General features: G+C 44.3%; 1 protein-coding gene across 1 annotated transcript; it reads right to left on the bottom strand.

Annotated features, from left to right (window-relative positions):
- Nucleotides 1-2,893: 2,893 nt before the first annotated feature.
- Nucleotides 2,894-17,197, bottom strand: qser1 (glutamine and serine rich 1). The gene is made up of 11 exons (XM_079998296.1): nt 17,070-17,197; nt 13,203-16,499; nt 12,046-12,362; nt 11,053-11,169; nt 10,775-10,908; nt 10,479-10,657; nt 5,850-5,987; nt 5,630-5,727; nt 5,352-5,498; nt 4,622-4,717; nt 2,894-4,444 (listed from the first exon to the last, which is right to left on the bottom strand). Exons 1-11 carry the CDS (start codon nt 17,146-17,148, stop codon nt 4,304-4,306), a joined length of 4,743 nt encoding a protein of 1,580 aa, XP_079854422.1. The 5' UTR covers nt 17,149-17,197; the 3' UTR covers nt 2,894-4,303.

The raw sequence follows: 17,197 nt of genomic DNA, 5'->3' as shown, positions 1-17,197 counted from the left end.
TGTCATCTTCCGAGTCGCCGCCGTCGTTTGTTAAATCAGATGAGCGCGTCTGGAGACAAGCGCCAGTCGCTAAGTCTCCACGGGTCAAGACACTGGAAAGCTTCAGTAGACTCAGTGGCTCAAAGAGATACGTCGCTGGATGAGAGCTACAGTGTCGGAGGACTTGAGGGTTCGATGCCGCGTGAGCTATTTCAATCCGGGAACACAAGTGCGTGGAGACCGAGGCTGAGCGCAAAGGTGGCCTGAGGGTCTTGCGATCGTGCTCCCGGGAACACGTCTGCAGACGTCGGGCGGGTGGCCGGTTTCACTCCCTCTCTGCCCCGGTAGCGGGATCACAACAACAACAAATCCCACTGGGTCTTGGGGGGGGCACTTCGCGCCCCTCCGGGAACAATGGTGCCAGGGGGTTTTCTGAGAGAAAGCCATGTGCGGCCGACGATTTGAAACACCTCCGAACTGGTGTTGGCAACAGCTGTAGAGATAAGTGTCCAGAAGAAGAAAGCATGTGTTTAATATCAGTCTCATAGATGATGCGTATGCCTGAGCGAAGCCTTCAGAGTTTGTGATGTTTGAGACGCTAGACAGTACAAGACGACAAATTCCAGTAAAACAGTACCTGCTGCAGGGAACAACATTATGATTTTTTTTTTTGTCTCTACTACAAGAACAGTGAGTTCTGAGGTGTTTCAAAACGTCAACACTGCATCTCTCAAAAAATCCACCCCAGAGCCACCCCAGCAGGAGTTGTTGTCGCGCTCCGGCTACTGGGGCGGAGAGGGAGTCAAAGCGTCCACTCACCTGACATCCACAGATGTGACTGGGTGCCCGATTATAACACCATCAGGCCACCCTGGGTGCCGTCGCGCTCAGTGTTGGTCTCCAGACGCTCTTTGATGCACATTTGTGTTGCCGGCTTTCAAAAGCTCATCCAACAACTTATCTCTCTGAGCCACTGAGTCTCATAACCTTGGGTGTCTCCTGCAATCATTTGATTCAAGCGACGGCATAAAATCAGGACATGAAGCTGTGACAGCAGCTTTCAAAAGAACACCTGGCATCAAACCCTGAAGGTCTCCGAGCGCGACCTACCTCTTTGAGCCACCGAGTCTTGCGGAGCTTGGTCGTCTCCCCTTATTGTTTCATTCAGACAACAGACACTTGCACGGAAAAATATGGACTTGAAACTGTGTCGGCAGAGTCTGCAAAAAAGGTCACCCGACATCAAACGCTGTCCTCCAACACTGAACTTTGCATCCAACGACTTATCTCCTTGAACCACGAGTCTTATGAAGCCTGGTTGTCCTCTACAATCATTTGATTCAAGAAACAGGACATGGATGGAAAAAGCAGCACTTGAACCTGGGACTGTTTAGACCTGTCTAAAACCCATTTTGAGTGTTTGATATGTCTGTTTTTGGACTAGACATAGAGGAAAGAAAATTATATATATACATATATACATATATATATATTTATTTCTCATTATTATTCTCATTATAATCATTGGGATACTGATGGGCTGTGAGTGATGCATAGCGCTGGAGTGACAAAGGAAAACAGTTTTTATGGGGGAAAAAAAGAAATTGAACACAAATTCAGGAGGCCCCTGAGCGCACGGGGCTCCAGGCAATTGTCGAGCTCTCCCAGATGGAAAGACTGCCTGTGACTTTCCGCTGCGTTTCCTCTATAATGGGACGAAAAACTGCTTGAACCCGAGGAAATATCAAACGATGTTTCAGTCCCCCTCATAGGGAACAGAGACATGAGCAATCAATCCAAGGTAAGACTTTCTGGTGGATTCATTTTTCACTGTCCACCGCCGAATGTACCTACAATGGGCACGTGAGCGTCAAAACTGGACCACGGAGCAATGGCAGAAGGTGGCCTGGTCTGAAGAATCACGTTTTCTTTGACGCCATGTGGGTGGCCGGGTGCGTGTGCATTGTTTATCTTGGGAAGAGATGGCACCAGGATGCACTATGGGAAGAAGGCAAGCCGGCGGAGGCTGACGTCCTGGTGCCAGATACCACAGGACACCTTCAGAGGTCTTGTGGAGTCCATGCCTCCACGGGTCAGAGCTGTTTCGGCAGCACAAGGGGGAACCACACAGTATTGGTGCTTATTAGTTGGGGTTTAATGTTGTGGCTCATCGGTGTATTTAAACCTTGAATCAATTAAATAAGAACATAAACTAACTAAAACTCCTCTTTAGCCTGTTGAACGTTTTTAAACATACAATGAATTGTTATGGTCTTACCCAATTATAATGCATTATCATTATTAATGGATTATACCCATTAAATATTTGTGTGGGACCCAAATAATACAATTATTTTAACTAGTCACAAATCTTGTATGCCTTGAAACCTCCCTGGAACAATGGGTGTTGTAAGGAAATCAGGAAATTATTATTATAATGACAACTATGTAAAGCCACATTCTATTATCTCACTCTCAATGTGGCACTAAAGCACTGCAGCTTGTTTCTGTGACATCAGACCACTGGCCCTTTTAGTGCTGCTGAGAGCCAAATGTTCAGAGTTGATCATGTCATTTGAACCAACCTGGAATTTAAGTCAAAAGCTCCACATTCACCGATGCCACAAATGTTGAATAGTGGTGAGACAAGGGGTGTCGATTGAAAAAAGAAAAAAAAAAAAAACTGGACTCAGGCAGGGACCAAAACTTGGTGGTGTATACTGAATATTTTTACGACCAACATTAATTATGGCACGGCAATGATCTAGTGTTCACAGCATTAAAAAAATAAAATAAAATAAAAAATGACTGCTCACAGATAGACATGTTTGAGAAATGGCTGAAGAGGGTGCATTTGATTACCTCATATAACTGGAAAACAAATCACAGCCATTTTATGCAAGTAGGAAATTTATTTTCACATCTAAAATATCTGCAGTGTGTCTCCTGTGATAAAGATGCAGTTTGTAAGGGTTGAGGCACTAAAATAGTAACCATTGGAGTTAACAGAATGAATCATCAGGGTTTCGGTGGGATTGAACTTTTCACTAAAAAGGGGGCTTTCACAATCTATCGAAATAAGAATGCAAAAACATAACCATAAGGATTATTAGAAATAAAGACGCTGAAGTCTTCCAATTATTGTAGGTGACGTTTTTTCATGCAACTTACAAACCCCATCTTTACAGTAAGTTTTATATATAGAATAGAATTTGTAACTCATGTTAAGTATAAGGAGTCCATTTAGGAAAATCTCTGAAAAACAATGAAAAAAGTGTCTTACAAAATGTAAAGAACAAGCAACCATTATAACAATATTTCCTTCTGTGAAAAATAATTCTATTTGTGATAAAATGTGGGCTAGGTCCATGAAGACAGAATATAAAGACTTTTTTTTTTCCATGTACCCACAGATAAAAGAAGGTAGTAACATTTCATTACCAAAGTGTTCATAAAAAGCATTGGAATTGCACTAACTCCATCAGAATCACAATTGATGTTGCACGTTTAGGGATTTTTGAAAGACAAAAAGATAAGTATGGATCTATATTATGGTTTAGAAAATCCTTTCTTAAAAGAATTTCTGCAAACAGCTCCTAGCACCCCTACTCTGTTTTTTTTTTTATACAAAATGTACAGTATATATTTATATATGTACGTTTGGCACACCATTATAAAAATGGATTTTTACACATAAGTTTATATATAAATCTATGTATATACGTTTTTAAACAATCAACTAGTATTAAGCTGTTTTAGCAAATGACTGTAGGCTTAACATAGGTAAGCAAGAATCTGCATTTTATCTGCTCTTCTCCCTAACTGCTCTATTCATTCTAACAATCTAGTGCATGCTCATTCGTTACGTTCCATTATGATCAATTCAAAAACAGACCGTTTAAAAAACTAAACACGTCATTTAATTCTATTAAAATGTCCATTCTATGATGGCACGTTACTACCAAAAAAAAAAAACAACTACAAAGGGAAGAGATAGTGTCTTGAGATCCTCCTAAATGCTGACCAAACAGTTTTGTTGTCCTCCCGACGATCTGTGCTTTCAAGCCCTGGAGAAGCAGCGGCGCTCAAAAACGTTCTGCCTCATCCCACGCCAACGTAGGCTGCAGGCCCGAAAAAAGTTTCTCAGGCGTGTGAGCTGGCAGGTCCGCAGGTTCAAAAGCCAACAGCTGGACGCAGAGCCTCAGACTCCCAATATCCTCCATTTTGCACAGGAGGAAAAGCCCCTCCTTCTCGTGCGGGCAAGGCCTTCTCCTCCACCCTCCCTCTCTCTCTCTCTCTCTTTATCCTCCCAACAGCAGCTGGGCTATCGACAGGCCTGCTGCACATGGTTGAGTAGCTCCCCGAAGCGCTCGAAGAGCCCCTCCACCCAGGCCCCGTTCTGAAGACACTTCTGCACCGTCTCCTCCTGCCCCAGCTCCCCCGCCTGCAGCTGGAGAGACGCGATCTGCAAGGCGTCGAACACAAGGGAATCGGGAGGCGTCAATCAGTGTGTGTCAATATTAAAAAAAAAAAAAAAACAACAAATTAAATCGACACACAAAATGGCGACGTCACATGCTAGAACCAGCAAAGATAGCAACACAGAACATGAGCGGGAGCCAGGTCCCTGAATGTGTCCTACCTCATCTTTACACATGAGGTAAGTGTGGTACTTGTAATGTTGCAGAGAGTGGTACAGAGAGAACCACTGTGTCTTCTGCTGGTCCACTGTATACTCCTTGACACAGAAAATACAACATGTCATCACATTTTTCCAAAAGCAAACACAATACCTCAAAAAGTATAATAAAAATAAAAATAAAATTAAAGTGTGCTATTGCGCCATCTACTGGACAAACGAGTCTACAACAGAGCTCATTGAAAAGCTCAATGAAAATTGCCTAGATCGCCAGAGAGCAGGGTGAGAATGCATAAAATGAAAGGCAAACATGAAGAAACACGCAGCTAGATATTTTAATATGCTATCCAAAGCATTAAAACATAATTTGCAAAGGTCAAGATATCTTAATAGGTCACCAGTTTAAAACATGTCAATGCAAAAGCGTGTTTAAACATTGATCAACAGCCTCTTGTGTTATGAGAGCATAAAAATGTAAACATAAGCATTATTGGGGGACAAAAAAACAAAACAAAAAAAGCTCCTCAGTAAGCCAACTAGATAAAGGCTTTCTAATTCCCTTCTACTACAAAACACTGCACTTTGGTAATTATTATTATTATTTTTTGGTAACTTACTGTTACATTTTAATATTTTTAACTTCTCAAATGACACAAAAGAGGCTGTTGTAGATGCTCTCATACAGTCCTTCCAGGTTGATATTGGTCCCTTCTGGGCGGTGCTGTGGCCTCACCAGGGGAACTTTATTGGGCATCTTGTAGGGCTTCATGTTCTTCCTGTTGTAGGCTTTGCCGCTGAGGTGCACCTTGAAAGCCGGAGTTTCCCCATCCTTCTTTAGCTCAGTGACCACAGAGATCTCTGGGAAACTGTCCATGGCCGTCTGAAAGCAGAGCACGGGAGTTATCTAAAAAGCACCTTTACAAAACAAAAACGAAATCAATAATGAATAATAAATAAATTATGAATAATTAATAAATAAATAATAAAAAAAACTCATTTCGGCACACCCACCTTTAGGAGTTGTCCCATGTGCAGCTTGTGAAGAAGGCGTTTCCTGTTGTCAGTGATCATCCCGTCCACCCTCTTCATATGAGGCAGCAACAGTTCGTCTGAAACGCGAGACGACCGACTGAATATCTTTTCTTGATTTAAAAAAAATAAGAATATATTTATATATATTTTGTTTTAAAGCACTGGGAATGATATCTGGATTAAATGTGCTTTTGCCCACCATTGTTCTTCTCAAGCGCAGCCATCACGTCCTCGTCCAAGGCGATGCTGATGAGCAGCTCCACAAAGCTCTTGAACGTCTCCTTCATATTCCGAGTGTTGAGCACCCGCGAGGAAAACGGCACCGGAGGAGTGAACTCTGAGTAAAAGGGGGAAAAACAGGGAACATTTTGAAAGACAGGACGAACAGAGCGCTCACTGCCCTCTGTTTATGTGGAACGGTCAGTGGACTATTAGTCGTCAGTTCAAGCCATTAGTCGACTAATCATCGCACGTTTATGATATGCATTTAATTATTTAAATATGTGTTTTTTGGGCATCCGAAAATGGTTTGAGTTCCAGGGCTGAGAAAGAATGTTATAACTAACACAGTTAACACTGTGCTACATTACAGATAAATACAAAACCTAATAACCAGCCTTTAAAATATAACCTTAATTAACATGCTCGCACTCAGCGAGCCGCCTGTTTAATTACACCGGTTAAACATTACATCTGTTACACTTATGAGGCCGCTCTCACCCAAACAAATCTCAAAATGAAACAGCGCTCCAAGTTACTGGACAGAGAATTTTTTTGTACAAATAAAACGCAGCTCTGCAGCACGATCTGAGCTGGGATCGATTCTGAAAGAAATTCCCGCCCGCCTCCTCGCGGCCCGGCGGTTGGGAACCTCTGCAATGGGGGAAATAGCGAAGTTGCTAGTCAGATTTTCACAACCAACCGCGCGCACACGCACACAATATATAAATTAAAAAACAATATTGTCTCTTCCTATATCTTGTTTGAAAATATATCGATATACCGTAAAAAGTGATCTGATCGGCCGGTCGCGGCCATTCAAATTGAAAACAGACCAATTCCGGTCACCGACGGATCGATCGTTACATCTCTACTGATAACAAGCCTCTAAAATATCAATTCAATTGACAAGCGCCTGCTAATTACCAGTAAAAACAACTTATCAAAAGCTGTGATTATTCTTCTGAATGTGTCGGAAAGACCAGCAAGAAAACGGTTTATTTTTAAATTTATTTGGGTAAAAAAAAAAAAAAAAAAAAAAAAAAAAATTCTAATGAAAAGCCCTCAAGTGTTTTAAACATGGGTCAGCCCTTCAGGTTTTAAGGTTCATTGTGATGGTCGACTAAGACGCTCCTCATTGCCTAATGTTTGGTCGACTATTTTGGGGCAGCCAGAGTGGACTCATTATTTTATCAATCTGCTGAGAACAAGAGTCATTATACTTTTACAAATCACTGATACTCTTTATCCCCTCGAATGAAAAGGGGAACATGAAAATTATTAACTGGAGCGCTTATTTCTCCTCAATCTCTTTCACACGACAAAAGGTCCAATAACCTCTCTCTTTTTTTCTCCCCCCCCCACCTCCCCCTCAACTCCACCACATTTATAAATGGACAATGACAGGACAATCACAGACCACAAGCAGGGTGGGGTCAGTGAGGTTTTGAAAGACGCAGAGACAACAGGGGGGTTGGGTGAGATGTCAAAATCTTCCTACCGGCAACCGTCAGCCCGACAACTGGCGATTGCCGATATATTTGCAGTGGGAGGGGGGGTTGGGCTCACGTGCGCATAGAACATGAAATAATGAGGTGAATGCAGTCTCCCCATTACAATAGTGCAGGATTTATTATTTACAGTTCAAGTATTTTTCACAAAAACATCTAGTTTTGACTAAATAAAGTCCCGAAGCAACAGGAAGACGTGCGTGACGCGCCATGGAACAGTGGGGACCAGGGCTGAACCATTTTGGAAAATAATGGAATTGCGATTTTCTTAAACCAATATTGCGATTTACTATGACATTTTGTATGATAAGTTCCTTATCTTTCGTATTATTCACTAAACACAGGCAATAAATCCTTCTATAGTATGACCACCAAAAACCGTAGTAAATAATAGTAAAATAGTAGTAAAAGTAACACAAAAATGGATACAGTCAACATATAAACTGCTCTTGCTGTAGTCCAGGCTTACATGTTATGATGAAATGAGATGAACTGACATAACATATCTTTATTTAACTACTGAATTGTAAAAAGAAAAAACAATCACAACAGAATGTTGACTCATTGATTTAACTCCAAGCCTTGTAATTGTTCGAATCTGAAAAATAACATTTGGAAAATAGGTTGTATAAACATGTGTATATAAAATATGTGTTTCAGCAGAAATGTATTATTTTTTATAAAAATGCTGCGCGCACATGTCCACATACACGGTGCGCCGACGTGTGCTCAGGGACAGCTTTATGCTCATTCAATTAAAAAAAAAAAAAAAAAAAAAGGTAAAAAATAAACACAAAACAGACTCATTATTCTGGAAGGGCCGGCGCACCTGGTCTCACCGGGGGCAGCGCCGAGGGTTAAAACAATCGGGGTGCACGGAGAAAGTGTCCCCATTATGCACGGCTTCGTTCCATTCGGAGACATGGGCATTGAGAGGCAGGTACGCCTTGACACACACACACACACACACACACACACACACACACACACACACACACACACACACACACACACACACACACACACACACACACACACACACACACACACACACACACACACACACACACACACACACACACGGTAGCTCAGGTGGTAGAGCTGGTGGTCTAGTGATCTAAAGGTTGCTGGTTCGATCCCAGGCTCCTCCTGCTAGCATGCTGTAGTGTCCTTGAGCAAGACACTTAACCCCTAATTGCTCCTGATGGCTGCGTCCGTCGGTGTTTGAACAATTGTAAGTCGCTTTGGATAAAAGCGTCTGATCAATGACTAAATGTAAGGTAATGTAATGTAACACACACACACACACACACACGTTTCATTTCGTTTATCATTTTGCATAGTTTCAGCTGGCATTTCGTACCTGCGTATTTTGAATTGCGTAGTTGGTACACAAAATGGGTACAGGTGGGCAGGGGCTGCTATTGGTTAGATTGTGTAACAAATATTTTAATTAATAATAAAAAAAAATAATAATAAAAAATAATTAATCGTTCTCCCCTTGTGGGGTGACACGGGTCCGTTAACTCAGTTGTGTTTGATGCAAGTAGGAAACAAACAAAAAATAAATAAATAAATCTTAAATAAAGACAGGCACGGGAGCCGGCGTGCGTGCATGGTCCAGCACTGTCTGGAGGAAGGAAAAATAAAAAATAAAAAAAATAAATAAAAAATAAAAAATAAAAAAATAAACCTCTGCTCAAATTCTCTGAGTAAGTTTTACGTTTTTCATTTTCCTTACAAGTAAGAAACAAAGGAAACAAATAAATCAAAATCTTTCTCTATGAGATTATATTATACATTGCTAGATTATAATCACGAGATTTGCATATTGAGTGGCGGGTACGTACGGGGGTGGGGGTGTAGGGGTGGGGGGGTGGGGGGGTGGGAGGGTGCCCGAGCACCTGCCCCTTTGCCCCATGATGCTCTTTTTAATCAGGCGCGTTTTTTTCTTTCTATTTTATTTTATTTTTTTCCCCCCTTTTTCTTTTAAGCATGAATGGACATGGAGGAAGCGGAATTGTCTGGGCAAGACATATTCAGGAGGAAAACGTGTCCTCAGGGCACCTCTGATGTGCGCACGGCGCAGCGCAGATCCCGGGCGTGCCGATGCGCACCATTGGGGCGCCCGTGATCTGCGCACCGCCGTGCTGCTCTGTTTGCACAGATCGGCAAAATGCCTAGAGGCGGAGCTGGGGATCCATGTGCCTTTTCTTTTTTCTTTTTTTTTGAGCACCTGCCCCTTTTAAAAGTCACTGCTCTGTAGAGCGAGGAAAGTGAGATCCGATCACAAGTGGTTGCTCGATAGCTCTGAGTGGAGAGTGGGAGAGCCTCTGCCCCCTCCCTTCCCCTCTCTGCTCCAGTTTCAGAACATGGCACTTAAACCTTTTCAATACTCAGATTTTTACTGGCGGATAAAAATAAAAAAATTGTAATCGTTTATCATTCATGTCAATCAATTAAATCACAACGATTTAAAAAAACCTATTACTTAAAACAATTAAATCGACTACATCGATTGCCGATATAATAGTAAATCTGCCCAAGGCTATTGCAGATTTCTCCAGATGGGTAGAAAAGCACCGGGTGTGGTTAAAGCGGCAACGCCCAATATCAGGTCCTATTCAGCACGCTTTGAATTGTGTTTTACAAGTCATTCAATTAGCAAAATAAAAAGGACAAAAATCCCCCCCAAAAAAACAACTGCTAATGGACTCCATTTGCTGATAAACTTTATTAGTCCAATTGCCCAAGCCTACAAGAGACACACAGACACTGGACTTTGTCAATTCGAAAGAAATAAGACAGCTGCCGTCATTTTACTATATCTTCCCGTTTAGATTCAGCGATTAGTTAGACAGGTTTGCAATTCCACTGCAGATGCGATGCCAAAATATTTAACATACTTGAACAATGATGAATGAATGAAGTTAGCTACTTAATGATAATGTTACAACACATGCCATCAATGGTGCGACACAGTGAGGAATGAACTGTCACAAAAAAAAAAAAAAAAAAAAAAACCCCACAAAACAGCACTGACGCTCTCTAAGCCACAGGTGATCACGCCCTCATGGGGAGAAAAAGGGACTCCTTACCATCATCGCCGCCCTCTTCACCAGAGGAGCCCGAAGGGGTCGAGGCAAACTCCTTCCATTTCCTCCGCTTCTTGGGCGGAGGCTCCGCTCTGGTCTTCGGTTGCTTCGGCCGCGGCTTCTGGCTGAGGGTGACGGAAGAAGGCGTCGACAAGCCCAGCAAGGTCTTCACCTGAGAACCCCTGGGTTCCAGGACGAGAGAGCGCGGCCACGGTGAAAAGCACGATCAGACAGATCAAAGTAAAAAAACAACAGCGGAAAGACTGGATGTGCATAGGTCATAATTTGTTCGAGATTACCTCAGGGAGTTTATGGGCTTGCAGCGCGGCTTGCGGCTACACACTCGTACGTACTCCCTCTTGTTGACCGTGTCCAGAAACTTGACGTACACCCTCTGATACATGGACTTTGCGTCGCCAAAATAACCAAGGTACTACACACAAATGAGGGAAAAATAATAATAAAAGAAACAATGGCTTAAAAATGTGATTAGAAAAAACCCTGCATATTGACCGCAAAGCACATTGAATGTTGTGATATTGAAACTGCGGAGGGGTGCGTGTGCTCTTCTACTCACGCTGTTGGTGGCAGAGAACACCCTCTTGCCGTCTCTCAGCTCAGGGACAAACTTCTGCAGCAGAGCCTTCTGTACCTTCCAGATGGCCGGAGGCTCGCGTCCCGCTCTCATGGTAATCTGCACACACGCATTCACACAGGACAGGCCTCAGCAAGAAGCAACAGCTATTAACAAGGATATTCCAAGTGTTCAGGCGTTAATTAAAATACACTGTCCATGTTGAAAAACACACGAGACATGCCGGCGCAATCCTGATGTGGCATTTTGGGGAGAGTGGTTACGGAAGTCCTTTTCCAAATCACAAAAGCTATTTCTGGCGAAATGTGAAGAAGATGTTTCTACGGGACACGGCGAATACTTTCAAATACTGACATTACAAAACTCACAAATCGAATTGTGGTTTCAGCTGTGAAGCAGATGATAATTGTCTACTCCCAGGACCTACCACCGAGCTCTGGTGCTTGATTTTCCGGCACAACAAGGAAAACTGTAGCCCGCTCTTTCTTGCAGGGTCTATACAGTCCCTCTCATAAGCGAGACTGGCCTTTAGCAGTGAGCATTGATCCACGCCTTGACAGACAACACCTTCGGCTAATCAGATTAACCAAACGCGCGGATTCTTGTTCTGGAACAACATCTTCATCACCAACGGGGAAAGCTCATAAATCAAGCTCCGGTCGGAAGATGGGTCGAAAGTTTTATTGCTGTAATAATTATATTGTTATATTTAAAACTGTTATAATTATATTGTTGTATGTTATAACTATTTCTGCTAAAACTGATGCTATGGCTGCATCGGCACAATTGTCCTCGGGAGCCGCCGCTGCTGTTCTGAAATGCAATGCGCTCTGTACCAACGCCAACCTCCTGTGCATGGTCTGGCTCTTGCGAGGGCAGGTAATCTCTGCTAATATTAACCAACATTTGCATGGCAAACAATGATACAACAATTAAATTAAATAACAATTAAAAAAACAACAATTAAATCCATACCTTCAGGCTCTCAATATCCTCATTCCTGACGACAAACTCATCTCTCTCCCGATACATTCCTTCCCCTCCGCTATCCGAAAGTTCTTCGTCGGTCAGTCCCTCAATCGCCACACTGGGCAACTGGACGGCCAGCTGGCCTGGAGCTGGAGGAGGCTCCTTCGATGCCTCTTGGACCGAAGACACTGACGCTGCCGGCAAGGCGTTTGCCGCGGCCTGTTTAGAAGGTGCAGCCGTGTGCACCACTTGGGTCCCGGAAACAGCCCGCGGCAAGGTAGAAGCGTGGTCTGACTTCATCATAGAACAAGGTATGCCATTGTCTGGAGGTTAAAAAAATATATTTTTAATATATATTTCTTCATTAAAATTCCAGCCTTGTAAAGTCATTATGTTACACTTAATAATGAATCTAAATCATTTTAGTTTTAATTAAGAGTGGGAATGTGTCAAGATCTTTTTAACGACAGCGACACAATTAACCTCCATTTTTTATGTAGGATTATGATTTTTAGGATATTATAACATCATTAATGTTTCCATCAACTGGTGTTTGTCTTTTAACCATACAACCAAGTTCATAATGATCATTTATCACAAACTGTTTGATTTATGATTAAATAGTCTATCGACTCCATTAATCACAGATGATTTATTAACAAACAAACAAATAAATAAATAAATAGAAGAAGAAAAAAGGCACATGCGTCCCCAGCTCCGGTTCTAGGCATTTTGCCACTCTGGGCAAACACACTGAGCACAGGCGCCTGAAAGTGTGATTAAAAAAAACCCACGTGAGAAAAGGGGCACCATGGGTCATCAACGGGCAGGTGCTCGGGCACCCCCTGCATGCGTGCACAACCCCCCTGATAAAATAGTCAGTTGCCGAAAGGAGTGCCCCCCCCGGTGATCTGAATTTTGCATAATCGCCCAAGCCTAGCCCACAGTGTAACTTCTCAAATAAGAGGAATTTCTTTTTTAATATTGACAGAAGTGGCCAGACTCACATTTTAATACACGGTGCCAACTTAATACTTCTTGATGACAATAACAGCTGCTTCTACTACAGCTGATTACAGCCATTTTCACACCTTAAATATGAGATTGCGAAGCGAGTATTTAAAAAGAAAAAAAAAAAAAAATCTGTGCTAAGGTGTCATTACCTGTCCTGGCCCTCCTATCAGAGGCCTCATCCAGGGATGAAAGGGCCGAGCTGATGCTGTTTCGGAGGGCTTGGTTCTTCCCGGTGTTCTCTTCCTCGTCTGAACTGAACGATGGCAGAGTCTCAAGGTTCTTATGAAGATCCTCATCCAGCCGTTTCTGCTGAGAGCTGCCCCCGTGGCATTCTTGGGAAATCAAAGGCCCTGAATGAGGCTGCAGTTTGGTATGCAACGAAGGCAGGGGGCATGGAGGCTGTTTGGACGAGCTGGAAGGCTTTCTGGGACGACTGATGGTTCGAGCAGGATTGGGAGAGTACTGCTGTTTCGGGCCAGATTTGAGAAAGTCCAGGAAGGAACCGATGAAGCCAGTTTTGACCTCTGGTTGTTTCTCTTCTACTTCCCGAATCTTCTGCCTGATTCTTTCCTGCTGCTGATAACCGTCGTACTGTGTGTGCGAGGTGGAGGCAGAGCTGGGGTCACTACTTCGGGAGTTCTGCCTCTTGGCTGGCCCGGTGCGCTTGGCTGGTCTGGCCTGTGCATTTTCCTCCTCTGGACCAGATGACTTGGTGACAGACTTTGACCGAGCCTTCTTTTTACCAAAGCCATCAGAGCCTTGACACTCTATGAGGCTGTCTTCTATTTTGATATCCTTTATGTTGCCCTTGACACTGTTTTGGAGGCCCGAGGAGTCAAACACCTGGCTGGCTAGATGGTAGTCACGCTCCGATATTCCTCCATCACCATTTGGATTGAGGTCAGAACCGTTGTTGGTGTGAACAGAATTTCCTTGGCAGTCTGTAGTAGTGTGACCTCCATTCTGTGTCATAGTCTGAGAGTTTGAGTTGGTCATGACCGCCTGTTGCTCCGTAGAAAAACTAGGCGACATATGCCTCACATCCACGGACTGAAAGTGGCCCTTGTTTTCTGTTGGGTTTGTCATCACTGTCATCTCCCTTTCCATAGCAGATGTGGCTTTGACAAAGTCCTGTGGTGTGACACCACATGCAGCCACCGTGGCAGCGAGGATGTCATCTACATTGGATAGAATGTTCCTCTCATCCACCATAAGCATCGAGTCCGGAAAGCAAATGGAGTTGAGAGTAAAGTGGTTCTTGGCGTCGTGTGACTGGTGGTTTGTCACTTGGCTGTAGTGGTCTTTTGATGTTAGAAGGTGTTTAGAGGAATCCGTGCCTCCCGAACTCTGTTCAGATACTACCACGCCCTGCTGACTCTGGCTTTCGTTGACGCCAGAACTTAAAAGTTCTCTATCCATATGGAGGTACTGAACCTGAACAGGGTCTGACATAGGCACTGACTGCATATGTAATGACACTGCCTTGGAGACGTTCTGACTGTGATGGGCAAGGGGCTGCTGAAGCAGAATCATCTGGTTGTGCTCGAGGACAACCTGGGTGTTTGGGACCCTGATGAAATGGGTTTGCCGTTCAGGGTTCTGCCCCTGGTTTAGACTGTGGCTCTGATGGTTTTGCTGAGGCGGGTCGGGGGATTTAAGAAGGAGAGAGTGATGCTTGAGCTGCTCTGAGCTGACAGCTAAATGTGAAGCGATAATACTAGAGTTCGTAGTTTTCAAATCATCTGTTCCCGGATTGTTGGCACTGCTTAGCTGTATGTGCTGTTGGTGGTAAGAGTCAAGCCTCTCCTCCTTCACCTGGGCGATGCTTGTTGGATCTAGTCCCATAAGATGATCCTCACGTGAATTGCTCCTGATTACACTTTTTGTCTTGTAGCGATCGTCCATTTTTGAGACAACATAAACCACATTGTTGTTTGTGCCCATACTGCTGTCAGAGTTCTCCATGGGGGCCTGGAGGTCTTGAATAGGAAGGTCTTCAAGTTTGTGTTTGGCATAGGAGGGCTTTAGATCCTGTACTGGGGGCCCAACATCGTTCTGTAAGGCTTGCGAATTAGCAACTGAGGAGTAAATAGGAGATGGAGCAGACATAAGGTATTTCTGGGACTGTGTCTGCTGCTGGGTCTTATTCCCATCCGGTTTCTCTCCCACTGATGACTGCATTAGGGTGTAGCCCTGTGTAGAATTTGAGGTGGGTAGACTGTGGGTACATGTAGATGGGTAGGTGAGGGATTGTCCTGTGGCATAGGTCTGAGCGAGTGAAACCTGCCCCTGTGACTGAGATGAGTACGTCACATTGGCAGTACCCTGAGAGTGGGAGGGGTGGTAGCTCTCCGATAGATTCCCCTGACACAAGCTCTGGACATGGGCTCCATATTGGACCTCCTGCTCCTGGTTGATGCCAGGACTAGAGGAGTAGAGAAGTGTCTGATTAACAGCTGTCACATTGTCAGCGTGGCTAGAGAAAGAAGGCAGAGTCTTATAAAGGGAAGGCAGTTTATCTGAGGTGGACGGGAGCGTCTGAGACTGGGTGCGTGAGGTGATGTATGTTTGAGGGATGCTGTTGGACAGGAGGCTGGGCAGCTGTACCGACTGCTGGTTAGCAATCACCGAACTCTGCTTGTGTCCTGGGGAGGAATACCTCTCAGGAGACCCCCCTGTTAGGCTCTGAGAGTCACCATGACCCTCTCCACCCGCAGAAGAACAGTCTTTTAACTTGGCTGTTGAAGTTGCTGAATAGACCCGAGTCCCTGACTCAGTTTTGGTCTGTTGGGCACCATTGACTCCTTGAGAGGAGTCTTCCCCTGAGGAGGGGCTGCAGGATATGGGGGTCTGACGGGAAGGGTCCTGTTGGTAGGCCAGCTCCGTTCCGCTGGTCGAGCCCAAGTACCCCTCTAAGGAGTGTTGTGGGCTAGAGAGTTGGTCTGAGGCCGTGTGGCAACTGGAAGGCCTCTGGTGGTGTTTGATCACACTACATTCTCGCTGAAGTGCTCGCTCAATACTGCCTGAGAAGACCGGGGCTACAAATGGCTGCAGGGCCCCGTGAGGAGAAGGCAGAGCTGAAGGAAGCAGGCTGAACTGGGGCTGAAGGAGGTGAGGGGCCGATTCCTGGGCAGAGCGGTACGTGGAGGATTGAATGGGGAGAGAAGAGCCCAGAGAGGGAGCGGAGATGTGGTTGAAGGCCAATGCTGTCGGGAGGACAGTCTGGCTGGTTTTGATTTGGAGGAGGGGATCATGGTGAGAGAACAGGCCATTGGTGGAGGTGGTGAAGGCGGGGTCCTGGAGGGCCAGGGAGGGGGTGGAAGCATAGCTCCTCGATGGGAAGGCACCGGTGTGCTGATAGGAAGAGAGAGTCGCGGGTGAAGGGAAAGTGGCAGTCGAAGGCAGCGCACCCGTCAAGTAGAGCTCTGTGGTGGAGGAGTTGGTACCTGCAGCGAGACAGGGTTGATAGCATGAGAACAAGACAAAGTAAGTAAACGAACAAGTGTTACCAAAAACAAATGTGGGGGATTTTGTTCTGTAAAGCTCACACTAGTGGTCAGCCGATATTCGCGCATTATGAGGTAATCAGCATTGGCCGATCACAAGGCAGATTAAACATATGCAAAAAATAAAAAAACATAAATACGAAAAACAACAACATGATATTGGCATTATACAGTGTTATCGGCCATCCTGCTCTCTGAACATCGTCACCAGACATTTAGAAAAACCCATATTGATCGACCAGGGGCTCACCCCATATCCACAATGTATCCCTATAATTATGATATTATGTAATACAGGTGCAATAATACATTTGTATAGATTGCTTAGCTGCACCCCCACAAATTGCAATGCCAAGCTTACCTCTACACTATGGGATACTGTAGAATGTAATTTAACAACAATTTAAAACAAATTCAGCTTGATTTAGGTTATCACCTTCCCATGCCGCCCCGGGACTCCAAAGAAAAGCAAATGAGGAAAAGAATTAAGCAAAAAAATGTTTCTCTCACCGGCGGGCCATGATGGCGTCCTGAAAGGAGGGAGCAGCGAGGCACTAACAGGACCAGCCTGAAGGCTTCTGGACTCCATGGCTGAGAGGAAGCTTATGATTGATGTTTCAGAGTTATGACTACTTGAA

Source organism: Zeus faber, assembly GCF_960531495.2.
Source record: "Zeus faber genome assembly, chromosome: 3".
In the NCBI taxonomy this organism is placed as follows: Eukaryota; Metazoa; Chordata; class Actinopteri; order Zeiformes; family Zeidae; genus Zeus; species Zeus faber.
The sequence above is the reverse complement of the archived record's forward strand: the minus strand, read 5'-3'. Positions and strand labels throughout refer to the sequence as shown.

Coding starts and splice junctions, on each gene's coding strand:
- qser1 (XM_079998296.1), bottom strand. CDS start 17,148: ATGGAGTCCAGAAGCCTTCAGGCTGGTCCTGTTAGTGCCTCGCTGCTC. Junction 10,658..10,774: donor AAGCCCATAAACTCCCTGAG/GTAATCTCGAAC, acceptor CCTGGAACCCAG/GGGTTCTCAGGTGAAGACCT. Junction 5,988..10,478: donor TGAAGAGGGCGGCGATGATG/GTAAGGAGTCCC, acceptor CCTTTTACTCAG/AGTTCACTCCTCCGGTGCCG.